The sequence below is a fragment of the Curcuma longa genome, chromosome 7 (genome assembly GCF_044706935.1).
Source record: "Curcuma longa cultivar G26 ecotype Majalengka, Jawa Barat chromosome 7, ITB_CL_G26_1.1, whole genome shotgun sequence".
NCBI classification, from domain to species: domain Eukaryota; kingdom Viridiplantae; phylum Streptophyta; class Magnoliopsida; order Zingiberales; family Zingiberaceae; genus Curcuma; species Curcuma longa.
Window position 1 is genome coordinate 4,602,590 of NC_133867.1, and position 23,448 is coordinate 4,626,037.

At 34.8% G+C, this 23,448-nt stretch overlaps 1 protein-coding gene across 1 annotated transcript; it reads right to left on the reverse strand.

Annotated features, from left to right (window-relative positions):
- Positions 1-96: 96 nt before the first annotated feature.
- Positions 97-19,042, reverse strand: LOC141831832 (increased DNA methylation 1). Its single transcript, XM_074719233.1, has 8 exons — positions 15,020-19,042; positions 11,841-11,967; positions 11,545-11,630; positions 7,432-7,673; positions 5,751-5,837; positions 4,563-4,662; positions 1,829-2,033; positions 97-1,711 (listed from the first exon to the last, which is right to left on the reverse strand). The coding sequence occupies exons 1-8, from the start codon at positions 18,134-18,136 to the stop codon at positions 1,359-1,361; spliced, it is 4,317 nt and encodes a 1,438-aa protein (XP_074575334.1). The 5' UTR covers positions 18,137-19,042; the 3' UTR covers positions 97-1,358.
- Positions 19,043-23,448: the final 4,406 nt, after the last annotated feature.

The following is a 23,448-nucleotide window of genomic DNA, read 5'->3' on the forward strand; positions in this document are numbered from 1 at the left end:
TCCAAATTCTGTAGTTAGTAACAATAATCATATCAGGTTGCTGAGGGCAAACTGACGATATAATATACACCCTATATTTCACATTATGTCTGGATCTCATTCTGAGATTTGAATCTAATCCAAAGCGGTATTGTATCAGTGATTCAGTTAGCATTTGCAATCACTAAGTATTACAAGCTTAAATAGGGATGTTCACTCACTGGTTACAGCAAAAAACAAAAACAAAAAAAAAAAAACTAAATGTAGGTTAAGAGACAGAAAGATAAATGGAAAAGAGAACTGCACAGTTGTAGGCTTCCGCTTTAGCAGACATAGTAACCCTCTCCTGTTAACCCAGAGACATCATGAAAGTTGTGTTCAGTAGCGCAATTCCAAGTTAAAATCCCTTTTCATCAGCCAACAGTCTTCAGTGCTCCCAAATTACTTAGGTTCCACAAGATGAGTCAGAATCATTGAATTCCCTAATGTTAGCTTTCACACTGGGACTAGGAAGTATGTTGTTGCAGCCATTAAACAATCTGTACAAAGTCACACCACCTTAGCTATAATTTTGTTAGCAGGCTATGAAGGTACTAGAAAGCAAAAGAAAAAGGCAATCAGTCCTATTTATGCTCATTGTTCTCTGCATTAAACTAACTGTTGCATAGCCAGCCAATGGCCCATAGCTTCTGAAAGAAATCCCACAAGTATTAAACAAGACCTCTTAAAGTTGCTAATTAAGAGCAGTGATAGCACTTCATAACCTGCTTTCTACGGATATTTAACAATAGGCCCTTAAAATGGTTGGGTGAAAGCATATCAAACAATTTTATTTTGCTGCTTCCCTTACTAACTGAAGCCAACTTCTGGTAGGATGGGAAATACTACATACATTACAGCCTCCACTTGTAGCAAACTAAATTTCTGAACCATTACTTGAATTGATGTTTCAAAGAATTTGCAGTAACTGGATCATCAGTTTCAATCCTTGCTAGTCTGCAGATTAGGAAATTGTTTTCTGAACTTTGCATGATTCCAGTATTAGCTTCATATCAACCCCTTAGATGAGCTTGTTTTATAAATCAGAATAGCCTGATACTCCCCCGACAAAATATCTTTATTTTGATGGAAAATAATCCAACAGGAACCTGAATAGCACACAAATTGTCAAATATATGAGTGTTTTATCATTGAACTTTCATGTCAGCACACGTCATTATTGGATGCAATCACAGGAAACCATCAACTATCATCTTGGAACATGGAGTAATATGCCAAAAATTTGCAACCACTGAACTCCTTTAGTTGCATCTCCTTAATACCTAGAATTTCCAATAATGGTGACTGATGTTGTGTTCCACCAGACAAGCAACTATAATTTACTTCAAGTGAGTGAACAAAATCCCTGCGTCCTCTTCCATTTTATTAAATTTTCCAGTTACTTGATTGTTTAAGTTTCCAACATTTATGCAGAATGACTCAGAGATATTTGCTTTGTTATCATCAGACTTGGATGTTGAGTTAGGAGTGTCATCCAATTGTATAAATAATTCCTTCTGCTGCCAGTTATGTTCTATTTGATGAGTTCCATTCATTGTTGAGATAAAAGCTCCACGATCTGTGTCATCTCCAGAAATCTCATTGGTTTGTACTGTAATTCCCACATCAATTTTATTAGTGCCATCACAACAGGAAAATTGGCCGACTCTTGAGCAAGAAGCGCCATCTGATCCTGCAACTCTGTATCTTAGTATTGTAATTCAAGAAATAGGAGCTGAGGAAAGCCTACCAATATTAGATAAATTGCTAGCACAAATATAGAAGATATCTAATTATAAATTGTTATCACCTATAACTTCACTAGTTTCTTCAGTTGTATCTTCCAAATTCTTGATCAACATTTCTGTTCCAGGAAACAACATAAAGTTGACATGATTTAACTGCCTCCTCTCAGTATCCCTAATTGGCTTGAAACCAAAATGTGATGTCCATGTTTCCACGAGACCAGGTATAGCTGATAAAACCAGCATCTTGACTTTGAAGGATTTAAGTGTCTGTAAAAAAGCCATACAGAGACTATTTTTGAGTTAAGAACAGAAAAGCAAGCTGATGAAATAAACAGAGGATGCCATCTTGGACAAAGGGATTACTTCAGTATATGCCAGGGATTACTTCAGTATATGCCACAAAGCTAGAAAATACATATCAAATATTATATGTACATTTATACAGTGACCAAAAGCAAAAGAATTAGTGTTCTATCTATTAACATCTACAAACCGATACCTGATAACCCACTGCCCGTTAGGTGTTAATCCCTTCCCCCGGAGATTAGAACACATCCCTTCCCCAAATTGAAATGCCCCTTTGTCTTCACAATTCTGGAAAGAAATCAAGCCATATCTTCCTCCCACCTTGTGACTTCATCTCCTCAGCAACCTGGCGAGCTTATCCACTTCTCCCTGAAACCCTTTCCCCTTGCAAATTAGTGCCAGTGCCATGGTAACTTAATTGGACATCAGAAAACCCGATCATTGCCTCCCTTGACCACATCTGTTTCTAGTGATCGATGTGATTTCATCTCCCATGAGCCTTATTTCCTTTGTGAAACAAGCAATGACTGTCCCTTTCCTCATATTCCATCAGTGAGCAAGCAGTGTGATTTCACTTCTACGATCTTAAGTATGCTTCCCTTTCCTATTTTCAGTTTGAGTTTCGCTTGAATTCCTTGTTCCTCTCAATCACCATTGATGGAACAATCAGAGTGGTAGGCAGTCAAAAACATTTCTTGTGCCTTATTCCTGTGGGAGTAATAATAAGAGTGATAAGGATAGGCCTTCATGCGTCTAAAATAAGCCTTAGCCCTCCTGTGTATAGAATAATCTAAACCCCTGTTTCTCATTTAGGGAACTGACTAAAATGAGGTGTCCTTTGGTGTTTTCCTTTGCGAATTCAATCTCAGCGCACTTCACTTGTGGTATGGTCCTTTCTCCTTGTTAGGTTGTTCCTTCAATAATTATGGTTTATACCATGGTAACTTAGGAAATACTTCACCATGATTAAATTGCTTAAATATATTATTCTAGTGTTCTAGGGTCTAATTGTTTGTTTAACCCTTAAAAGGGAAGATTAATGGCTTGTGTGTAGGTTGTGTTCAATAAGTATTAGAGACCCAGATTTTGTTTGTTTGTATGAAAATAACTTATTTGTGGAAAACATTTTCAAATGAAATCTTTTTTCTAAAAAGAAATAAATCATTAATGTAGGTTGAAAAATATTTCTTATATTTGATGCACATACAGGAAAATATTTTCCCCCTCACCAGCCTAGGTTGATTAAACAATTTGGCCAGTCTAAGCTAAGCTGTCTGATTGCATTGACATTGGGTTCATCCACACTGCGTATCCGCTTGAAACAATTGGATGTTGACCCAATGGTGCACCTAACCTGACCAACCTATCCTGATTGGACTGCATGGATCATCTATGTCACTATCCACCTCAACTAGATCGAACTAAGTGATTCGGTACCCAGCCCACCTGGGGCAATCAACACTGGCCTACTCACACCGCCTCACCTACATTGCCCACTCAACCCAATTGAATCAATTGGCCTTCTCGACCCACCCACACTACTTGACCCACTTGACAGACTTGAATCACTGAGCTCAATCAACTTTCCTGAATCAATTAGCCTGCATAAACAATTGTAAAAGGTGAAGTTAAAAGCAATCTACATTGATAGTGATAAGCACATGTGGATGAGTGCAGAAAATGACTTTTGCCCTTTTTAAAGGATGTCACAAATATCTATCACCAAAAGAAAATTGTTCATCAACCAAAAGAAAAGTCTTGCCTCTTCATTTACCATAGGCAAGTGCTAAGGGTGTTAAACGAAAACATTTGTCACCATAAAACATGTTCTACCCAAATCATTGGAGTCGTTGAGGAGTCTAGTGTATGTTTCTGTTAGCATTTTGCTATCTATGCATTTCTTTTGGTTTTATTTGGCTTGTTTATCTAGTCTTTCTTTACGTTTATTATAGTATTCAAACAATTTAAATTTGTATTTAATTATTTGAAAGTAAAGTTGTCTCATTATTCTTAGTGTTATATGCTCTTAGTTATGTTCAACTTTAGCTCGAGTCATGTGCATACATCCTGTAATATTATGTCATATGGACTGATACTTGGTACATGTAATATTAATAGAATAATCTAACATTAAGTGATTCCCCTCTCATCTAGGAAGAGAGTCATTCAGGTCATGACAATTAGCTTAGTAGTTAGTTACAAAACACCACTTTAGCAAGATATTATTGGTATAGTATATAGACATTCACAATTTGGAAATGTAAGTAGAACTCTCTTCTTAGAACATTACAGCTTGTTTCTCCAATTATATGAGGGTCTTCAATATTTGATCGAAAACTGCCATTAAACAAAAATGAAAAAAGAATATTTATTCAAAATTTAAATGTCTTTAGAAGCACAAAATGCAGAAATACAACACAGACAACTCTTTCAAATCATATAGTCAGTCCAGAAAGAAAACAGTGAAACCGCAATGCACCAGTATGGTACCTTTTCAACTGCATCAAGCAGCCGTCTGCACATTCCTTGTCGTCGATGCTCACTTGAAGTTGCAATAAGAGGCATCTCAGCCACTGTATTACCATGAATTCTGAAAAGACAAAAGATTAAATAATAATTGAAACACAGAAAGTCATGTATCCAATGGTTCTTATAGCAGAAAGCATTTCACAAGCAAGACTTGTTGTGGAAAATCAAACTATCCTAATTTAGATGATTCTGCTACAGCTGTTAATATCTTGTATTTATAGCTAACTTAATTTAGATGATTCTGCTACAGCTGTTAATATCTTGTATTTATAGCTATCTTGTAATCAATAGGAAACCAATCACACAATTTGGTTCCTATTAATTAGAATTAATTCGTTTCCTATTAATTAGAATTTTTGTATTTAGCTAATACCTCATGTATTTATGTCTCTCCTATTCTCATGAATAAAATATCTCTTTTTCTCCTAAAAACCACATGGTATCAGAGCCTAGGTTAACCTAGGACACGCTGTTTCTGCCGCCAACAACTGCAGCCCTAAACTACAACGACGTTGTCTTCTCCTTTGCAATGACAACACTCCTTTCTTCTTCTCTTCGTCTGTCTCAGTTTCTATGGCCTATTCCAACCAAACCTTCGACGATTCATCTGTCACAAGCACTCATGTCTCTTCCAATATATCAAGCAATTCACTAACACCAGCCGACTCCTCCTTTGCCCTCAATATTGGTCACAAACTCGATGGTCACAATTATCTTCAATAGTCCCAGTCCATGATGATGTTTGTGACCGGTCGTGGTCGCGATGACTATCCCACGGGGGCAGCCGTCGAACCTGTTGCTGGTGACCCAAAAATTAGAAATTGGAAAACAGAAAACAACCTTGTCATGTCATGGCTTATTAGTTCCATGATCACCGAAATAGGAGAAAACTTTCTCCTCTACTCATCAGCAAAAGAAATTTGGGATGCGGCCCATGAAACATTCTCAACCAGTGACAACACCATAGAGTTATTCCACATCGAAATAATTTTCATCAACCAATAAGAAACAAGAAGTAGATGCTCCCAAATATTTATCATGCAGAATTTTCATTTCAAAAGAATGGATCCTAGAATTCTCACTTGGAATTAAACTAAAAAAATTACCAAAAAGTATCTTTGAACGAACTGTTTTTGCTATTATAATTACCTCAGTGATGCCACTGATATTATTTCATCATTCTTCTCCATTACTACAGTATAAAATCCTTGGTAATTCAAGCGGGTAAAGTTAGACCTGGAAGCAAAATTTTATGAAGAATGGAACAACACAAAGGAATACTGACAAAATAAATGACGGGAATAAAGATCCCAAAAATTGAAGAATTATGTAAAATATAATGTTTAATCAATTCATATGGTCAAATGAGAATTAAAATCAGTAAAAGAAAGCAATAACGATTCAAGTTAGTAGCAAGAAACCAACATTTCAGAAAAAAGGGTAAAGCATACATCTAATGTTCATGAGCCAGCCAGTGCTCTACTATCAAATAGCAGGAAAAAGATGTGTGGCTTGGAACTACTTGCCTTCCAAACAACTTCACTATGAACCCAGATTATGTTTGTGCATCTTAGATTGACATTGGCAGCAGAACCACTAGTTTACTGTAATATAACTGTAACAAAACTGTAAGTTACAAAACAAAATGATAAGTTTGTACTTGTATTACTGTCACTTTTCCAGTTCTTGAAATCAAATACTTCCCTGAGTTTTCAAAAGAATAACTCTGAATATAATAATAACAGAATCATGGAATCACATACTTAAAGAGTCCGTTTAGAATTTTTCAACAGTGTGCTTTAGTCAGGTTTACACACTTGTCTAAAGAAGTAGACAAATCAACGGTTTTCAATTGCAGTTGGGAAATCCTAAGCATCCAGCATAAGTTTTTTCTTAGAGAGGTGATGAGTTCACTATAAGATGAGTTACAGCTAAATACACTGATTGAAATTACATAGTAAAAAACCATTATAATCATACATATAACAGAGAGAATCAAGCAAAGGTGAATAACCAAGTTTCTATAATTCACATAGGTACCTAGTTTTAGTGTATAATTAGAGGAGGTGGTACCAGACTTTTTTTAAAGCCCAAAATGATACAGTTTTGAATTGTCAGGCAAGGCCTGTAATGACAAACTATGGTGCCATGCTCCATATCACCAAGTATCACTTATATTAACAACTAGTAAGTGATATGGTTCAGTGTTTAGGTAGAATACGAACAAAAGATGCCAATTCTTTGACTATTTGAGACCATGACAGGAAATATAGGCACTTGGAGAAGAAATGCTAAATTTTCTACCCATCTTAAATATTCATGTTCATGCTCAAATTACTACAGTTGTTATTTTTTGTAGTCTGAAAAGGATAAAACATGGACAATAACAAGATATTTACTAGTCCTTATTATGTTGAATTTCATTGGTTCAGATATCCAATCAAAGATAATTTGGAAGACTATTAATTAGAGTCCAATTGCTAATAGCTGGCAGGAAGAAACTAAACTGAAGAAAGAACTTGTCGGACACAATCAGCATCACTCTGGGACAGTAAAGAAAATATTACAAAGCTGGCAGACTCAAACTTAAAAAGCGAGGTTGGGGGAAGTCTTTCACATCCATGTTACCTTCCTCAAGTTTTTTGCTCAAGGAAATATGGTTATGAATTGCTACCAAATTATATTCATAATCTATCAATCACACTATATGATTGATGAATTATCAAAAATAAAAAAGTCAACTGCAAATGACTGAAAATGCCACAGCAGTGTCCAAGCTTGAAAACATGAAATATGAAATGTTTTAGGAACAAGAAAAGACAAGTTTCACCCTCGGTTGTAGAGGACATGTGGTATCATGTTAATGCGTGTTCTTGGATCTACCATTGGGAGAAAGCATTCCTCCATAATACTCAAGGCAATAGCTAATTTCATGTTACACTCTGCCATGAGTGCAATTTTTTGTGTTGAATTGATCTTTTGATCATCGTGATTGCATCTCAAAATTGTCCACGAAAATCCATCAGCAAGACCATCCAATATGCCAACACGTGAACGCAGACCCAGATAAATCTGCTAACACCACTAGATTGTGACAGATGATATAGATAAACAAGAAATAAGAAGCAAATAGTAGTAACAAGAGAATAATGGTTACAAATATATAATCTTTTAAATCTCATCAACATTATCTTGTTACACAATTCTAAGCACATAAAATTCTATATGCCTAGTTAGTACGTCCAGCCTAACAGAATGCCAATCACTCCAAAAACAAATAGGAAAAGATATGCCTTTGATATGCGATAAACAGTTTTGGATTATTTTTTTCTGATCTGTTGAGAATGATCATGTTAAATCACGCTACAGATCTGTGAGTAAATTAACAAGGCTCAGGTCTTTAAGATGCTTCCAATACTGATTCTATGAATGTTCTATGCCGTATAAACAACATATACAGATGATTTTCCTACCGAATTATTAAGCTTAAACAATTGGTTTCCATCATTATTAATTCTATAATACAATAAGAAAAAATCACAGTGAAAAAAACTCTCAATCTCACAAAAGAAAAATATTATAAATTGAAGAATGAATCTGTTACATGAATCCTAACCACTAATATAACCTCAAAATAAGAACTGCATCTTTAAAAAAGCCTAATTTATCACTAAAAATTATAACAGAGTTTCCAAAAGTCTAATGTACTTTAAAAAATTATAATAAACTTTTAACAACTTTTAAATTCTAAAAACATAGTAGACTTTTTATCCAATCCAATTCTCCCCAATTTTTAAATTAGAATTAACATCTCTAATTGTTTAAAAAAAATCTAATTAATCTTCAAATTTCCAACCGACTCTGACTACAAGTTGTGAGATGATTTGTCAGCACATTTTTTTGTTGCCATTTCCATGCATAAGTAGCTATAGAACCGTCACATTGGTAATGTATGGGTTTTTTTTTCATCTAATATGTGGTGGCATTCCAAATGGATGAGAAATTATCAGATCTTCATTTTGCTTTATTTGCGGGAAATCAATGTTTGTTATTACCTTCTTTTTTGGATGTTCTTTCAAGTTACTAAAGAATAATTGTATCTTCATTTTCATGTCAATCCTTGTCGAGCCTGAATTTAAGTTTTCCTTGTTTTGGTTGCTCCTAGTGAGTAAGACAATGGTGCGAGTGGTTTAGATAGCTCAAAGGATTGGTGCTCGCCCAAAATCTTATTGGTTTATCTATCCTCTTCACCTCTTGCATCCTGAATTTAAAATTATCTCATGTCATCGACATTAGGAGATTTCTTATACGAAATTAATTATTAATCCATATTCTAAGAATAACCAAGTCTAATGCTTATTTATTTTACAAAGTTGGGTTGGGTATATGAATCCTCCTACACTACACCATCAAGCTCGATCGCCTACAATATCCTTATCTATATATAAATGAATTTGTCATGGTCTCACATCGCCTAATTGGAGCATTCATTGGCCACCTAAATACATATTCATAATATCTTAAATGCATCTCTCGGAGTTTTCCTTCACAAATGTTCTCAATTCTTATCTATCCATCCGCATATCCATTTTTAACATCCCATCTTATGCTCGTGTGCTTATTCATAACCCAACATTCAATTATATATAACATAGGTGATCTAACTACCATTTTGTAAAACTTTTCTTTAAACTTTAGAGGTAGCTTACAATCACAAAGAAAAAAGAACAGTTGAATCCCTCTTTCATTTCAATCATCTTACTTGCATCTTATGTAAAACATCTTTATCAATCCCTCCATCCTTTTACAAAAAAGCAAAAAAAAAATCCCAAATATTTAAATCTCTTGATTATAGGTAATTCATCGACTCCTATCTTAACAATTGTCTTGCAACATCCACTAATACTAAACTTAAATTTTCATGTATATTCTATCTTTACTCTATTAAGCTAAAACTTTTACTTTTAGTATTTCTAGCTAAGATTAAAACAATATCCTCTACAAACAAAATGCACTATGGTAACATGTCTTAGATGTATCGAGTGAATTCATGCATGACTAAGATAAAAAGATATGGATTTAGAGTTAATCCTTGAGATATCACTATCTTTATAGGAAATGCTTCAGTTAATCTTATCCACTCTTGTCATTACATCCTTATACATATCCTTAATTATTTTAATATCATTACGCTAATGCCTTTCTTTTCTAAAATTCTTCATATAATTTTTCTCAGGGCTGTTATAACTTTTTTAGGACAATAAATACCATATATAAGTCTTCCGTATTTCTTAAATAATTTTCAATCAATTATCGAAGAAGATATATAGCTTCTATCGTCAATCTTTCAAACAGGAATCCAAAATTGATTTTCAATTACTTTGGTCTCCATAAATAACTTATTACATTAATGCCCCTATAATTCACACAATTTTGTATGTCTCTGTTTTTATACAAGGAACTAAATTTCTAGTCATATTAGAGTTTCGATTTATGATCGAAACAATACGATTTTGGTATCATATTGTGTCATGCCAATACGATTTTGATACTTTTTAAATATAAAATATATTAATTAAAAAATATTATTATAATATTTAATTACTATAAATACTTACTATTAGGTTAAACTAATATTTCAAAAATTAGAATTGAGTAAAAGTAAATTTAGGATTAATTAAAATCTAAATACAATTATTAGGATCAAATATGTTTAAATTAAATTGATTCTAGTTTAAGGAGGAAATCTTTTTCTCATATATTTAAGGAGGAAAAGAATAAGAAAATAAAAATAAAAAATAATTTTTTCCTGTGTGTTTAAGGATGAAAAGAATTTAAAAAATTAAAATATGAAGAGGAAAGAGAAAGAATTAACCATTAAAAAATTTTAAAATAACAATTAAAAAATACAAAAAATTAAAATTGAAAACTCAGTGGCCTCTGCGGACGTGATGATCTCACACGAGACCTCCTTGCAATATTTTGCTCTTGGTATAAAATTTTGAGTCATATTAAAGTTTCGATTTATGATCGAAACAATACGATTTTGGTATTATATCGTATCATGCCAATATGATTTTGATATTTTTTAAATATAAAATATATTAATTAAAAAAATTATAATATTTGATTACTATAAATACCTACTACTAGGTTAAACTAATATTTTAAAAATTAGAATTGAGTAAAAATAAATTTAGGATTAATTAAAATCTAAATACAATTATTAGGATCAAGAATGTTTAAATTAAATTAAATCTGGTTTAAGGAGGAAATCTTTTCTCATATATTTAAGGAGGAAAAGAATAAGAAAATAAAAATAAAAAAATAATTTTTTCCATGTGTTTAAGGATGGCCTTGGCGGCCGTGATCGTCTCACACGAGACCTCCATGCGACAATGAGGCCTTCGCGAGGTCGTGGGGTCTCCACGCAACTGCGAGGCTTCACACAAAGCCTCCGCACGGCTGTTGGACCTCCAAGCGGTCACAGGGCCCATACGATGTCATAGGGCCTCCACACGATCACAGGGTCTCATGCAAGGCCTCACATGAGGTCGTAGGGCATCACACGAGGATGCAGGGCCTCACGAACCTTCGCACAACCGCAAGGTCTCGCGTGAGGCCTCACGGAGTAGTGTCGGTGTCGTGCCGATCAACGAGTGGAACAACAATTCCTCCTATACCATCTGATATAGCACGAGATTTCATGTCCATCTTAACTATTCTATCTTATCCTATATATTTCATATATTGAAATTCTATTTTGCTTATAAAAGCTAAACAATTTCAGTTTGGAATTTAATCTAATTGCACTGCCATTCATTACCATAATATCATATGCAGATATCATAGTAACATAAGATTCTTTTATCAAAAATAACAAACTGTTAATAAAATGATCAGACTCTTTTCCCACAGTTATGAGTTAGAAACTTAAAATTACCTGTTCACAATTTTCGCCACAAAACCATGAACCAGATTTTACTTCTCCAATGCTTGGATCTTTTTTCTTTATGCAGATATAGTGATCTGGAAATGACACAAAAGGCCTTTGAAAACTATAAAGTGAAGGCAAAAGAAATTTAAAATACAGTAAAAATAAGTAACAAGCACAGGTTGCTAAATCTCAGAAAAGCATCATTCATGCAGAAATAAAACAATCTGGTTTACCCCTCCAACACCTCAGCACAATGAAAAACGAATATTAGTTAAAAAGTGATATGCTAAGGAAGAGCTCACATTTATGTTCACATTGTGAACATTCCAACACAGCCAAAGGCCTAGGATTCTCTTTTGGTGCTTTCACAACATTCCCACAGCTTTTACAAATGCAATTGTGGCAGTACCAGCTTCCTTCTGGAAGATCCTAAATGGGAATAGAAGAAATGTCATTTAAGATTTGATCATGGAAAATAAATTCCTGGAAGCCTCCTTTTTGAAAATAAATTTAGGGAAAATACCCAATACACCCCCACTGCTTGCAAAAGCCCAAACAAAGCCTCATTTCTAAGAATTCACTAATAAGGCACTAAGGAAAACAATTCTAATTTTCTCCTAACAATTGCTATGAAAAATGTTTTGAACAAAACATGATTCTGAAAATTATATTAGTGAATTATGTAATTCTGATTGCATAATAATTGTTAAATCATGTACTTGTTTTTAAGTTGCATGAACTAATATATCATTATATGGTATTCAATGACTATATAAGAGGCATTTTGGCATGATGAACTGTGAAAACTAAACCTCTAATATAGTGATTCCTTAAGTCCCAACTATGTAGCAGATAAAAGAACAAAATGTTTACATAAACAAATGGAGAAACCCTATACATGTGAAGACAGGCATTTTGGCATGATGAACTGTGAAAACTAAACCTCTAATGTAGTGATTCCTGAAGTCCCAACTATGTAGCAGATAAAAGAACAAAATGTTTACATAAACTAATGGAGAAACCCTATACATGCAAAGACATGTCGCACAAGATAGCATTCTAGAGTTATTATTTCACAATCAATGGGAAGTGATTAACAAATGATTTTAAACAGAAAAGTAATTAACAAAAGCACCTCAAAATGTTTCAGACATGCATAATATCAGATACATTAATTTTAAAACTATAATTTACAATAGTAGAAGGTAAGAAAAAAAGCAACTTTGATGCATCCCCAATTTATAAATGCATTGTTAGCTACCCAAATTTCAAAATTAGGAACCTATTTGTGAATACTGTGTTAAAAGGATTATAATATAATAATTATAAATAACACATATAGGTGGAAGGGACTAGGGAATTAAATTCTGTTTTGTGCATGTTGGCACGAATGCAATGTTTTATTTTGCCTTCCAACCAACATGCAAGAATGCACAATATGATGTCCTAGCAACACTGTGTCTATGCAAAACAAAACTGAGTTCCTCTTCCGCAAGCAACAAGATGCCATAAGGACTCTAACTGAAGCAAACGGGTTTTAGTACACCTCTTCTGCTGCCAAGTTCATCTCCTCCTCTACCTTGTACTTCTTTATCCGCCTTTGTCTTCTCACCGGGGACAAGAAGCACTCTGCTAAAGCTCCTCAAATGGCACACCTCCGACATTGGTACAGTATTGATGACATCATCTTGAACCTATCAAGGTTTCGATTTCAAACCTTAGAAGGGACTAAGGTATCAAAACCAAGTTTTCATTGATACTTAATATCCTCTCTCGATGTCTTTTCATCACTGCTATGAACACCCAACAAGCATCACATCTACGAGCACACTAGAGCATATCACATAAACAACCACCATGAAAACACCTAGCACTTCTACCTATTCAACTTCTTTTGCTATATTTAGACTAAAAAGTGCTAAGACTTAATGAGGAAAATGTCCTCCCCACTAGATACATCTAGTAAAGGTGCATCTCATCCAAAAATCCAGATCAAGGTGCTCCTTACCCTTAAGGATGACACCATGGTTCCAACCAAAGCCCAAGGAAACAGGGGATCACATTGTCGCAATGATGTCATACTGTTGGAGTATGTGTAATTGGATAACCAGTGTGGTATGGGGGGGAATATCACTTTGTCTACAAGATAGTGATCTAAAACAAAATATGCAACAAAATATAAAAAACACACAAAACAAACCTAATGGAGCAGGCTTTTAACGTGCTTCCATACCCCCTAGACTCAATAAGCTATTAAACTATATTGGCACGGTAGAATACAATATCAAAGTCGTATTATTAGACTCCAGCACATCATGAGATTGTAAACCTTAGTAATATCTACTCATATCAACTAACTACACCTTGACCTAATCTTATGAAAAATTCTCAACTTCCTCAGCAGATTCATAGTTGCGTTAGTCAACCAAGTTTTTCTTTCTTCAAAAATGATTCTAGCTTGTCTAATTAAGAATCTTAAGTGTGAATCCTATCAGTTGGGGAATTATGTAGATTATATTTCTCATGTGTCTATAAATGTGCTTCTACAACATTTTCTTTAGTTCATTTCAATATTTAGGATCCTAGACGAGTCTGTTCCAAGCTTAATTTTAAGACGAGTCTGTTCCAAGCTTAATTTTAAATAGTTTCTTACAAGAGTATTTCAATATAATTGTAAAATATGTCACACTGCATACCCTATAAATTATAGACTGGGAGGTATAGGACTGCAGACATCTTGGACACATCACATGATTGTTCCTCTTGGTTCTCAAGCAACATTACTTAAGCATGATACTTTAAAATTGATATCTGAATTGAGGTTTAACTGTAACTTGACTCAGATAAAAGAAAACTGCAAGCAATGAACAGGTTATGGATTTCTCATAATGAAGAACCGGCAAGCATTTGGTTATACTGTTATATTTTGAATCATAGTTTGGGTGTTACTGACTCAGTTACAAGATTTCTCACAAAACATAAGCAAAAAAAAAAAAAAGCAAGCACAATATAATATTCTTCAAATATTTTGAAAATATAACATATTTCACATTGTACACAAACATTCTGAAAATATGAATGCAGTAAAAAGACAGAATTTTGATAAAAAAACTATGTATGAAGTGGAATAATACTAGCAACCATATTATGATTCAATAACTAATGCAGTACTAAAACAAGGCAGGGTGTTATACTGTTATATTTTGAATCATAGTTTGGGTGTTACTGACTCAGTTACAAGATTTCTCACAAAACATAAGCAAAAAAAAAAAAAAGCAAGCACAATATAATATTCTTCAAATATTTTGAAAATATAACATATTTCACATTGTACACAAACATTCTGAAAATATGAATGCAGTAAAAAGACAGAATTTTGATAAAAAAACTATGTATGAAGTGGAATAATACTAGCAACCATATTATGATTCAATAACTAATGCAGTACTAAAACAAGGCAGGGATGGTAAGAGTGAAATACCTGCATGGTCAAGCATGTTTGATGATAAGTAGACGGACAATTATCACAACATATTAGTTCACCACCATCTACACAGAATCCACAGGTATCATCATTTTGATCCACCTCCTCAAGTCCCATATCTCTCATGTGGCTTTTTCTCACCTTGTATTCAGCAGACCAAGCCTGAAGTTGACATAAGGTGTATGATCTACCTGACTCCAGGAAAAGATTAGAAGACGGCTTCTGGAGTTTGGAACCAGAATGACATTTAAAAGCAGACAAGGAGAATATCTGATCACAGCATCTACATAGAATCCCATTCCTTGTAATCAACCCATCCTTTACCAAGTCATTGTTCTTCAGGTTCCTATATTGTATAACATCTTTCAGGGATAAAACACCTCTTTCAATCAACCAGCTCAAAACAGTTCTTGCTCCCAAAATAACTTCCTTCCCATCTTTTGACAACACACCTTTGCCAGGTGTTCGCAGTAGCAATTTACAACCTCCTTTTTGGCTTTCAAGTTTCTTCAATTTTTTGGGTTGAGAAACTCCTAGCTTGGAGCCCTTTGTATCAATGCATGTCACGTAATCTTTGTTTTTGATAATAGCTGCAATAAGAAGATCATCGTCATTAATACGAAACCCACGTGGTCTCTTCCATCTGTTCTTCTTACAAACTTCAGCTTCCTTTGACTTTGCAACTATCTGGCAGCCTTGTGTGTCAGGTGTTTCCCCAACAGTACATGAAGCATCAGCATTGGAATGAACAAGTGAGTCTTCTGCTTTATTCTGAAAAGGCATGGCAATATTTTCTTTCTTGCCCTTTACATTTTTTATTTTCTGATTAAAATGGGAGCCTAAAGCCTTTGTGCATTTTACATAACATGTATCATCAACATTACATGTTTTGATGTCAGATATTTTTTTGGACTTCTTATGTATCTTCTTACCAGAACCACTTGCTTGACTTAAAGAAAAATCCAGAACATTAGATTTTTTATTCTCAATGGCTGCTTTTTCAGTTGTAAAAAAATTGTGCATGTCAAAAACAGGAATCACACCATTGCAACCTGGCTTAGATGTTGAATGTTGAATTTCCAAGTGTTCCTCATCTACTTCCAGTTTATTAGCTGTATTCTCATGACTAGGCAGGTCTAGAGTATCACAGCCAACAAATTTGGAAAGATGCTTGCCATATACTCTCCTTTTTGCAGAAATTATTGTCCTTTCTTGTCTTGCTTCTTTTAAATCCTTTTTATCAGATTTACATTTGGATGGTCTACTACTTACTTGCTGACACACAGATTTTTCAAAAGAAGATGCTTTGCAAGCTTTAAGGCCATTGGCTAGTGGTGTTTCCAAGACATATGGAAGAGATTCATCAACTGAAAATTCAAAAACTGAAAAATCTTTGGTAGAAGTGGAGTAGATGTCTTCCGGAAATATAGATATACTGTCTGAACCACATACTGTATTGTATGAATTAGTCAATTCCTTGCAACTAGGATGTAGGCATGTAGTATCATGCATGTTAGTTCCTTTGCTTATTGATAGACTACTAAGATCTCCTCGTCCGACTCCTGGAGCACAGGAAATTTTCCAATTTTGTTGATCGCATTGGGCGTTCATTTTCCAATCTAAACAATTCTGGGATTTTTTCTGACTTTTAGGAATTGCAGTTATCAGAAGCTGATCATGGCCAGCTAGTTGAATATTATGATTCAAATAACTTCCTGACCTTGAATTTAGTATTCCCAGGTGTGAGACTCTATCAACGTTGTCATCTGCCGCGACATTATTATTTTCATCAGCCAAAACAAAAGTACAACTGTTCACAGCCTTAAGAGTTTTTCCTTCTCGCAGAACACTAATCTTCCTGTTGATGCAAACAACGGCGACAAATGGATCAAGAAGCTGCCACCTTTTCAAGTGAGAAATGGACATTCTAGATGGCTGAGTATTTTCATCAATGTAAAACAAGGTGTTGGTCAAATCACTCCAAAATTGGCCAATATTTGCCCATTCTCCCCCCTCATAATTCTTATCAGAGATTGTGGCACTAGAATGAAGTCTCCGGCCACATGTCTTCCAGGCTTGAGAGAGTGAAGTAAGAACAGGTTTTCCTTCTGGTGGTACATAGTAAGAAGCCAACTTAGCTCTGTCATTCCTCACACGAGGTGCAATTTTCCAGCCTGTATCAGTAAGAAGGCAGTTTGCATGTGAACATAGGCGTTCTGGAAGGTCCCTAATTAATGCCTTCTTTGATGCAACCTCTATTCTGTCAGACTTCACAATGTTCAATTGTTTCATGCATGTAGGTATTTTTGGTGTCTCAACATGAGTGCTAATAGAATTTATTACCAAAAGATCAGAAGCACAACTCTCTTGAGAAACTGGGGATGTGACGGATGTGATGGATTTAGCCTCATTAATTATGTTAGCATCTCTCACCTCCTGGCTTCTGAATTCAATATCCGGAGCAACATCATCATCCATATTATTACTTGCATCAATTTCTTCATGTGTTTGAGAGAGATAGAAACTAGAAAGAACACCCTGACCACATGATTCCAGTACAAGGCATTGCAATTGCTCTTGATGCTGGATGAACATGCTTGATGAATTTTGTAGTTGACCCAGGTCAACCAATGGATTACTGGTTACTGACAGACTGGAACTGTGTGTACCCTTTTGATTGTGTTGCTCGATAGATAAATTCATCCTCTTCTCTGGAACATCACAATGATCAGAAACAGAACCAGTGGAAGAGCTCTCCAAAAGGCATCTGGAGCGACTAATGTCTCTTTCACTGATACATTGAGGCTGGGAAGTATTGCTGGATGAATCTCTAAGGGAAACATAAGTAGTCATAACCAAGCTCTTAGAAATCATAGAAGCCAATGATCTTGATTGGATGTTCTCATCTTTTGGGGAATTCAAGATGTTTGAAGCAACATGATAGTTGTTTACCTTGTCAGGCGCACTTAAATTGAAGATTTCTGTAAATATATCTTTCTCCTCTTTTGAGCCATCAAACTGATCAGTCATTGCATCAGTTCCATGATCAAGCAACACACTCATGGCACTGCGTTTCTTAGATCCTTTTATAACTGTAGATGCCCACTCTATCATCTTCCCAGAAGCTGCTTTTAAGGGCAAAAATATCTTAGCTCACTAAGAAAAACCAAAGGTGGCAATTTTTGGGCGGGCAGAAACCCATCTGGAAGGAAACCATCGGTTTATTCTCTCCTCATTGAGGGACAAGTGGACGAGGGCAAGAGACTCAATAGAGACAACAAAAAACCTAAAAGTCCAAGTTCAAAAGCTTCAAGGAAAACCAATAGCGCCTAGGGGAAAAATCAGACTTGTAGATTTCACACGAGAAACAACCGATGTCAACCCTGAAGAAGCTCGAAATGTTCAACTGAAGCATACTGTCAAATAATATGGATAAGGAAATTCCAAACCTTCAACCAGCCTTTTCTCTGCTACATTCTAAGCTCCAAATCATAGATTCTAGCACGTCTATATTAAGAGGGCGTGAAATGACTCAAAAATGGAATTCGATCCCAGATATAGAAACTTTTAACCATCAACAGACTTCCCTGCAGAGCTTCCAGACGATAACACTAAAAAGGCACCCAAATAAAGTAGGAAATTACAAATCACACACTTCTACAAGCAATTTCCAGTCCCCTTCCACAAAACACCTAAAGCTTACCAAGGAACAAAACCGCGGGATCGATCAGAGAAATCAAAAGTAGAAGAACAAGAACGTACTCTACTGAGCCCCGCAGATCAAAAATGCACCGTGGTAACGAAAGAGGGGCAAACTTTGCCGGAGATAGAGCTAGAGACGATCCGATTTCTGCTGCGCCACTTAGAGCCGCTCCGTCCCTCGGTTTACTGGCCCTTCCCGAGAGCGCACGACCAATCGAGCTGCGACTACACAGGAGGTGAGCTGGGGCACGGTCTTGCCCTTCTCTCTCGGCTTCGGGTCTTCAGGCAAAGCGACTGGGAAAATGTAGCGCCCTGTGCTCTGTTTTAACCCTCCCAGAGGAAAGCTACAGAGCTGATGAGCCCACGACGCGGCGTCGACGGGTGGCCCAATTCCATTTATTACTAAATTCTTATAATCTGAACTGAACCAACGTTGATTGCCCTCCAAAATTATTAAGTTCAAATAGTTAAATATCTGAATTAATAAAAAATATATATTAATTTTGAGATATTTATTTTTTATTATCTTTTTAAATAAATAAGAAAATATTTAAGTTTATTGTATGACAAAAATATATTCATGTCTTAATTAAAATCATATGGAGCTAAAACAATAATTTAAAAAGTAAACTTCTATTTAAATAAATTAAAAAGTTAGATAAATAAATGTTTAAATTTCATCACAAATTAAAATAAAATAGATATAAACAATATAAAAATATATAACATAAATGTGATGAGAAATTTCAATTAATGAATTTGCAATGTGAAAATGTATCCTATCATTAAAATATTTTATAATGATCATTACTCTATATAATTTCCACCATAGTATCAATATGCACAGTTCTCATATGCAAAGTGAAATTCTCAATTTGATATATAGAAGAAATGAATATAAGGTATTCGATTTAGTAGTTGGTTGACGATCAAAGGTATAAGTAGCTACCCAAGGACTCATACAAAGTGATTTGCAAAATTTTAAGTTGATGTATTGTATTAGTGTTCATGTTGTTTGTTCTCCTTAGTTTCTTATTTCGGCTTCGTGATGTGAGAGTGAAGGACGAAAGAATGGATGAAGATGAGTCTTATTTTAAAAAGAAATCATTTTTCTTAAAAATGTTTGTATTTTTATTGACTGAATAGATTGCTTTGTTGACTGTGATTTTTTATCATATTAAATATTCAAAAATTTTAAAAACAAATTTTAAAAAATAGTGTAAGAGGAGATAAATTCAGAAGCTGCAGTTGATCATGATAGAAGAGGACATTGTCTATTCAACCTTTGTCCACCACTCCGTCGTAACAAACTCAACTACATCTAGGAGCATGTCATTTCTCATACGATTGTACCAATCATCTCGACACAGATGTTTAATAAATTTGCCATACAGTAAACATGAGAGGCCAAAACCTACCAAAGCTCAGAATTGAACTGCATGAGAAGAAAAAAGTTCCTCAGCCTTTTCTTAAACAACAACCACCTGTTTTTTTTATTTCAATTAATCAAAATCAATTATATAAAGACTATGTTACGTAATATTTAAATAGATTAAATTATTTTTATTATAATGTTTAGAGTTTATTTGATGTTTCTCACTTGTCTCTTTAATTCTAATCAATTTAAACACCATCAAAACGGGAACTAGAGTTTCTTGTGCATCCAACCAACATAACATATATGGTAAGAATATTGCACCATAATAAGGTTTTATTAGGACAGGCATTATAATTACAGAGATTTGTCAACTTTGATATCTAGCTTGCACCTCAACTCAGAAGTGGCGAAAGCAGATTTTGAGAAGAGGGGTTTGGTCATGTTGAGGTTGACTTGGGTTTGATTTGGCTCGAACTAACCCCAACCATTGAAGCAAACGAAGCGGGATCGAACAAGTTCAATTCACCAGAACACAAGCAAACAATGTAGAATTAGATTTGGTGAGATATGAAAGTTAAAATGGGACTGTGTCGAAGTGAGTTTCAAGGAAAATGGGTTGAAGTGGGATTAGAGGTATCCAAAATGGAGAAATGTTAGTTGTTTTATGGGCAGACCCAAATCCCCTTTCAAAAGTCTGGGGCGAAAGCATGCTCAATGGGAAATCACCACATGACAAAGTTTTCGTCTCCATTTACTCTCAAGAACGAATATGTGGATGGATGAAAATTTAAAGAACAAATGGATGTATATAAAAGAAGAAAATAATCTTCATTTACATTCACTTATGTTTCCACATTTATATCCATCCACCTTTTCATCCTTCAGAGTAAACAAATGGAGGAGACTCAAGCAATAAGTGTGGCCTGTCTTAACTACAGTATGAACCACCTGGAACATATAAGTCAAGCTATTCATTGATCAGATCCAGTACACATGGATTGTATCCTGTTCAAATTGTGAATCGAATCTAGTGTACCAACTGTTAAGTTATATGAGCTAATTCAGTCATCACTCAGCAGATTGCATAACTACTTGCATTTAATCACTACTCATAAATCCTTCCTTGGAAATCCAAAATAAATCTTCTGCCTTTATCTAAGATAAACTTACCATTTTTTTCTAGATAACATATCATGTAAGCCCTCAAGTTTTCTTTTTTGGGGAAGGCAGATTATGTGCCCAAAGCGTTGGTAATATCAACTAAGGTCCTTACCAACTGAGTTAGTTGACACCAACAAACTTACCATGCATAAACAAACTACTGTTGTGAAAGACGAAAGAGCTAAGGATTACCTTCAAAGGCATGGCTGATGAGGAGGCCAGAGCTCATGCAGCTTGACATCATCTTTTGTGCTATCAAAGAGTACAAGGTCAAACGGAAACTGACAAAAACAGAATATATGATGTGTATCAATACAAAAAGTTGCAGCATGCCCATTTAAGCCAAGTCAAAACGACAGACTTATTTCATGTTATTTATGTACAACACAAGATACTTAACAGTCTAGCAGAACCACAAACTCTCTTGTAGAAATACAACATTCCATGGGAGGGATATGACTTTACAGCACTCCGAGCCACACTTTGCAAGAGGCATGAAAAAATGGATCGGTATTCTAGATGGTTTGATTACGTTCAAACCTCACAATTTCGCATATTACCAAGAAAAAAGAAGAAATCATTACCAAGAAGGCAAAAGAGCATTGCGGTAAACAACAACTAAATTACCACGCAATTCTATAAACAAGTTTCATACAAGGTTTACCTGGGAGCAGCAGGATACCAACCTGTGATCCAGCAAAACTATAGACCTCCCCTGTCATAACTCCTGACTGTCCAAACATTTAGTTTGAATGTCAATCGATGATTGGGCATCACCTTTCAGGATGCAGTTGTCTTGCAGAGGCACTGCTTTCACATGCAAATGAAAGCATCGACCTTCCCAGCACGTCAAAGCAGGATTATTTTGTACGGATATTGTGGGTCCGAGAAGCCCAAATTGCAAAAGCAAGAAACCAAAACACAAACAAGATTGCCCAATAGCGTGTTAACCCATGTTTGAATCTTGTTGGCATAACCTGCAACAGCAAAGAGAAGTTTTCCTGTAAAGGGCCAGTCGTTCTTGTACTACAAATAGAGGAAATTAGATAAAAAGCCCCTTTATTGTCATAACAGTTAAGAACAATTTTACTAGTCACATAAGAATCAACCTTTTCAAATACAATATCAAGTTGCCTACTTATAACCCAAGAATAAATATTAACTGATCTGCCTGCTATTATTACTCATGCTTCTGGGTTGTTGGAATCATAATAGCTTTTGTTTTCAAACTATTGCATGTTATAAACAAAATAACTTTTGGTAGTGAAACAACCAGCTAGATCCAAAATAAGTTCTTGTCAGATCACGTCATTATGTATATTGCATGCTACATGAAAGCAAATAGAATTGATGAAGTCCAATTGTCTAAAAAAACAGAACAAAATAGTAAAATATGGTCTCCAGAGTGATACTCTTCAAAAACATTTTATAACAGTTTGCAGTGTAGTCATGCTCAGTTGGTGTAAGATCACCGATCACATATTTACATGACATGAGGTGCATTTAAATAGGAGTTTAACATGATTTTTTCAAATACAAATTCAGAGATCCATTCTGCCACCTTTAGAAGAGTTCAATGTTGCTTCTTTTGAAGGGATTGGACTCTTCCGCTTTTGAATTCACTTATTATTCTTGAAACGCACACACAAAGAAAACAACAAAATAGTAAAAAACTATACAACACAACAATCAAGTCTTATCCCACTAAGTGGGGTCGGTTATATGGATCTTCCTATATCATTAGATTCTATCCCCTATTATATCATCATCTATATTTAAACAAATTTTATTCTATTTAATCGGTGCTAATCAAATCTTTTTTGATCTTTCTCTTCCTTAATTGATGTGTGTATTTGTTACAGTTTGACATCGTCTAATTGGGATATTTTTTAATTGTCTAAATACATGTCTGTATTATCTTAAATGTTTCTCTCGGGTTTTCCCTCAATCGGCGCAACTCCGACTTTTTTTCAAGTGTTCTTATTTCTTATCATATTCATCTTCGTATGTCCGCACATTCATTTTAACATTCTCATATTTGTGACTCTCATCTTTTGCTATTGGTTATATTGGTTATAAATATTTGTTATTTTTTATAGGCTTTTCCTAGAATAGGTCCTAAACCCCTAACTATAAATAGGACCTTATATCTTGTATTTTGGTATAAGAATTCTTTTACTTTGAT

Excerpts from the sequence above, each read along its gene's own strand:
- LOC141831832 (XM_074719233.1), bottom strand. The coding sequence starts at position 18,136 with ATGATAGAGTGGGCATCTACAGTTATAAAAGGATCTAAGAAACGCAGT. Across the intron at positions 11,631-11,840 it reads TTCACAATGTGAACATAAAT|ATCACTATATCTGCATAAAG; the intron begins GTGAGCTCTTCC and ends TGTCATTTCCAG. Across the intron at positions 5,838-7,431 it reads CATGTCCTCTACAACCGAGG|GTCTAACTTTACCCGCTTGA; the intron begins GTGAAACTTGTC and ends TTTTGCTTCCAG.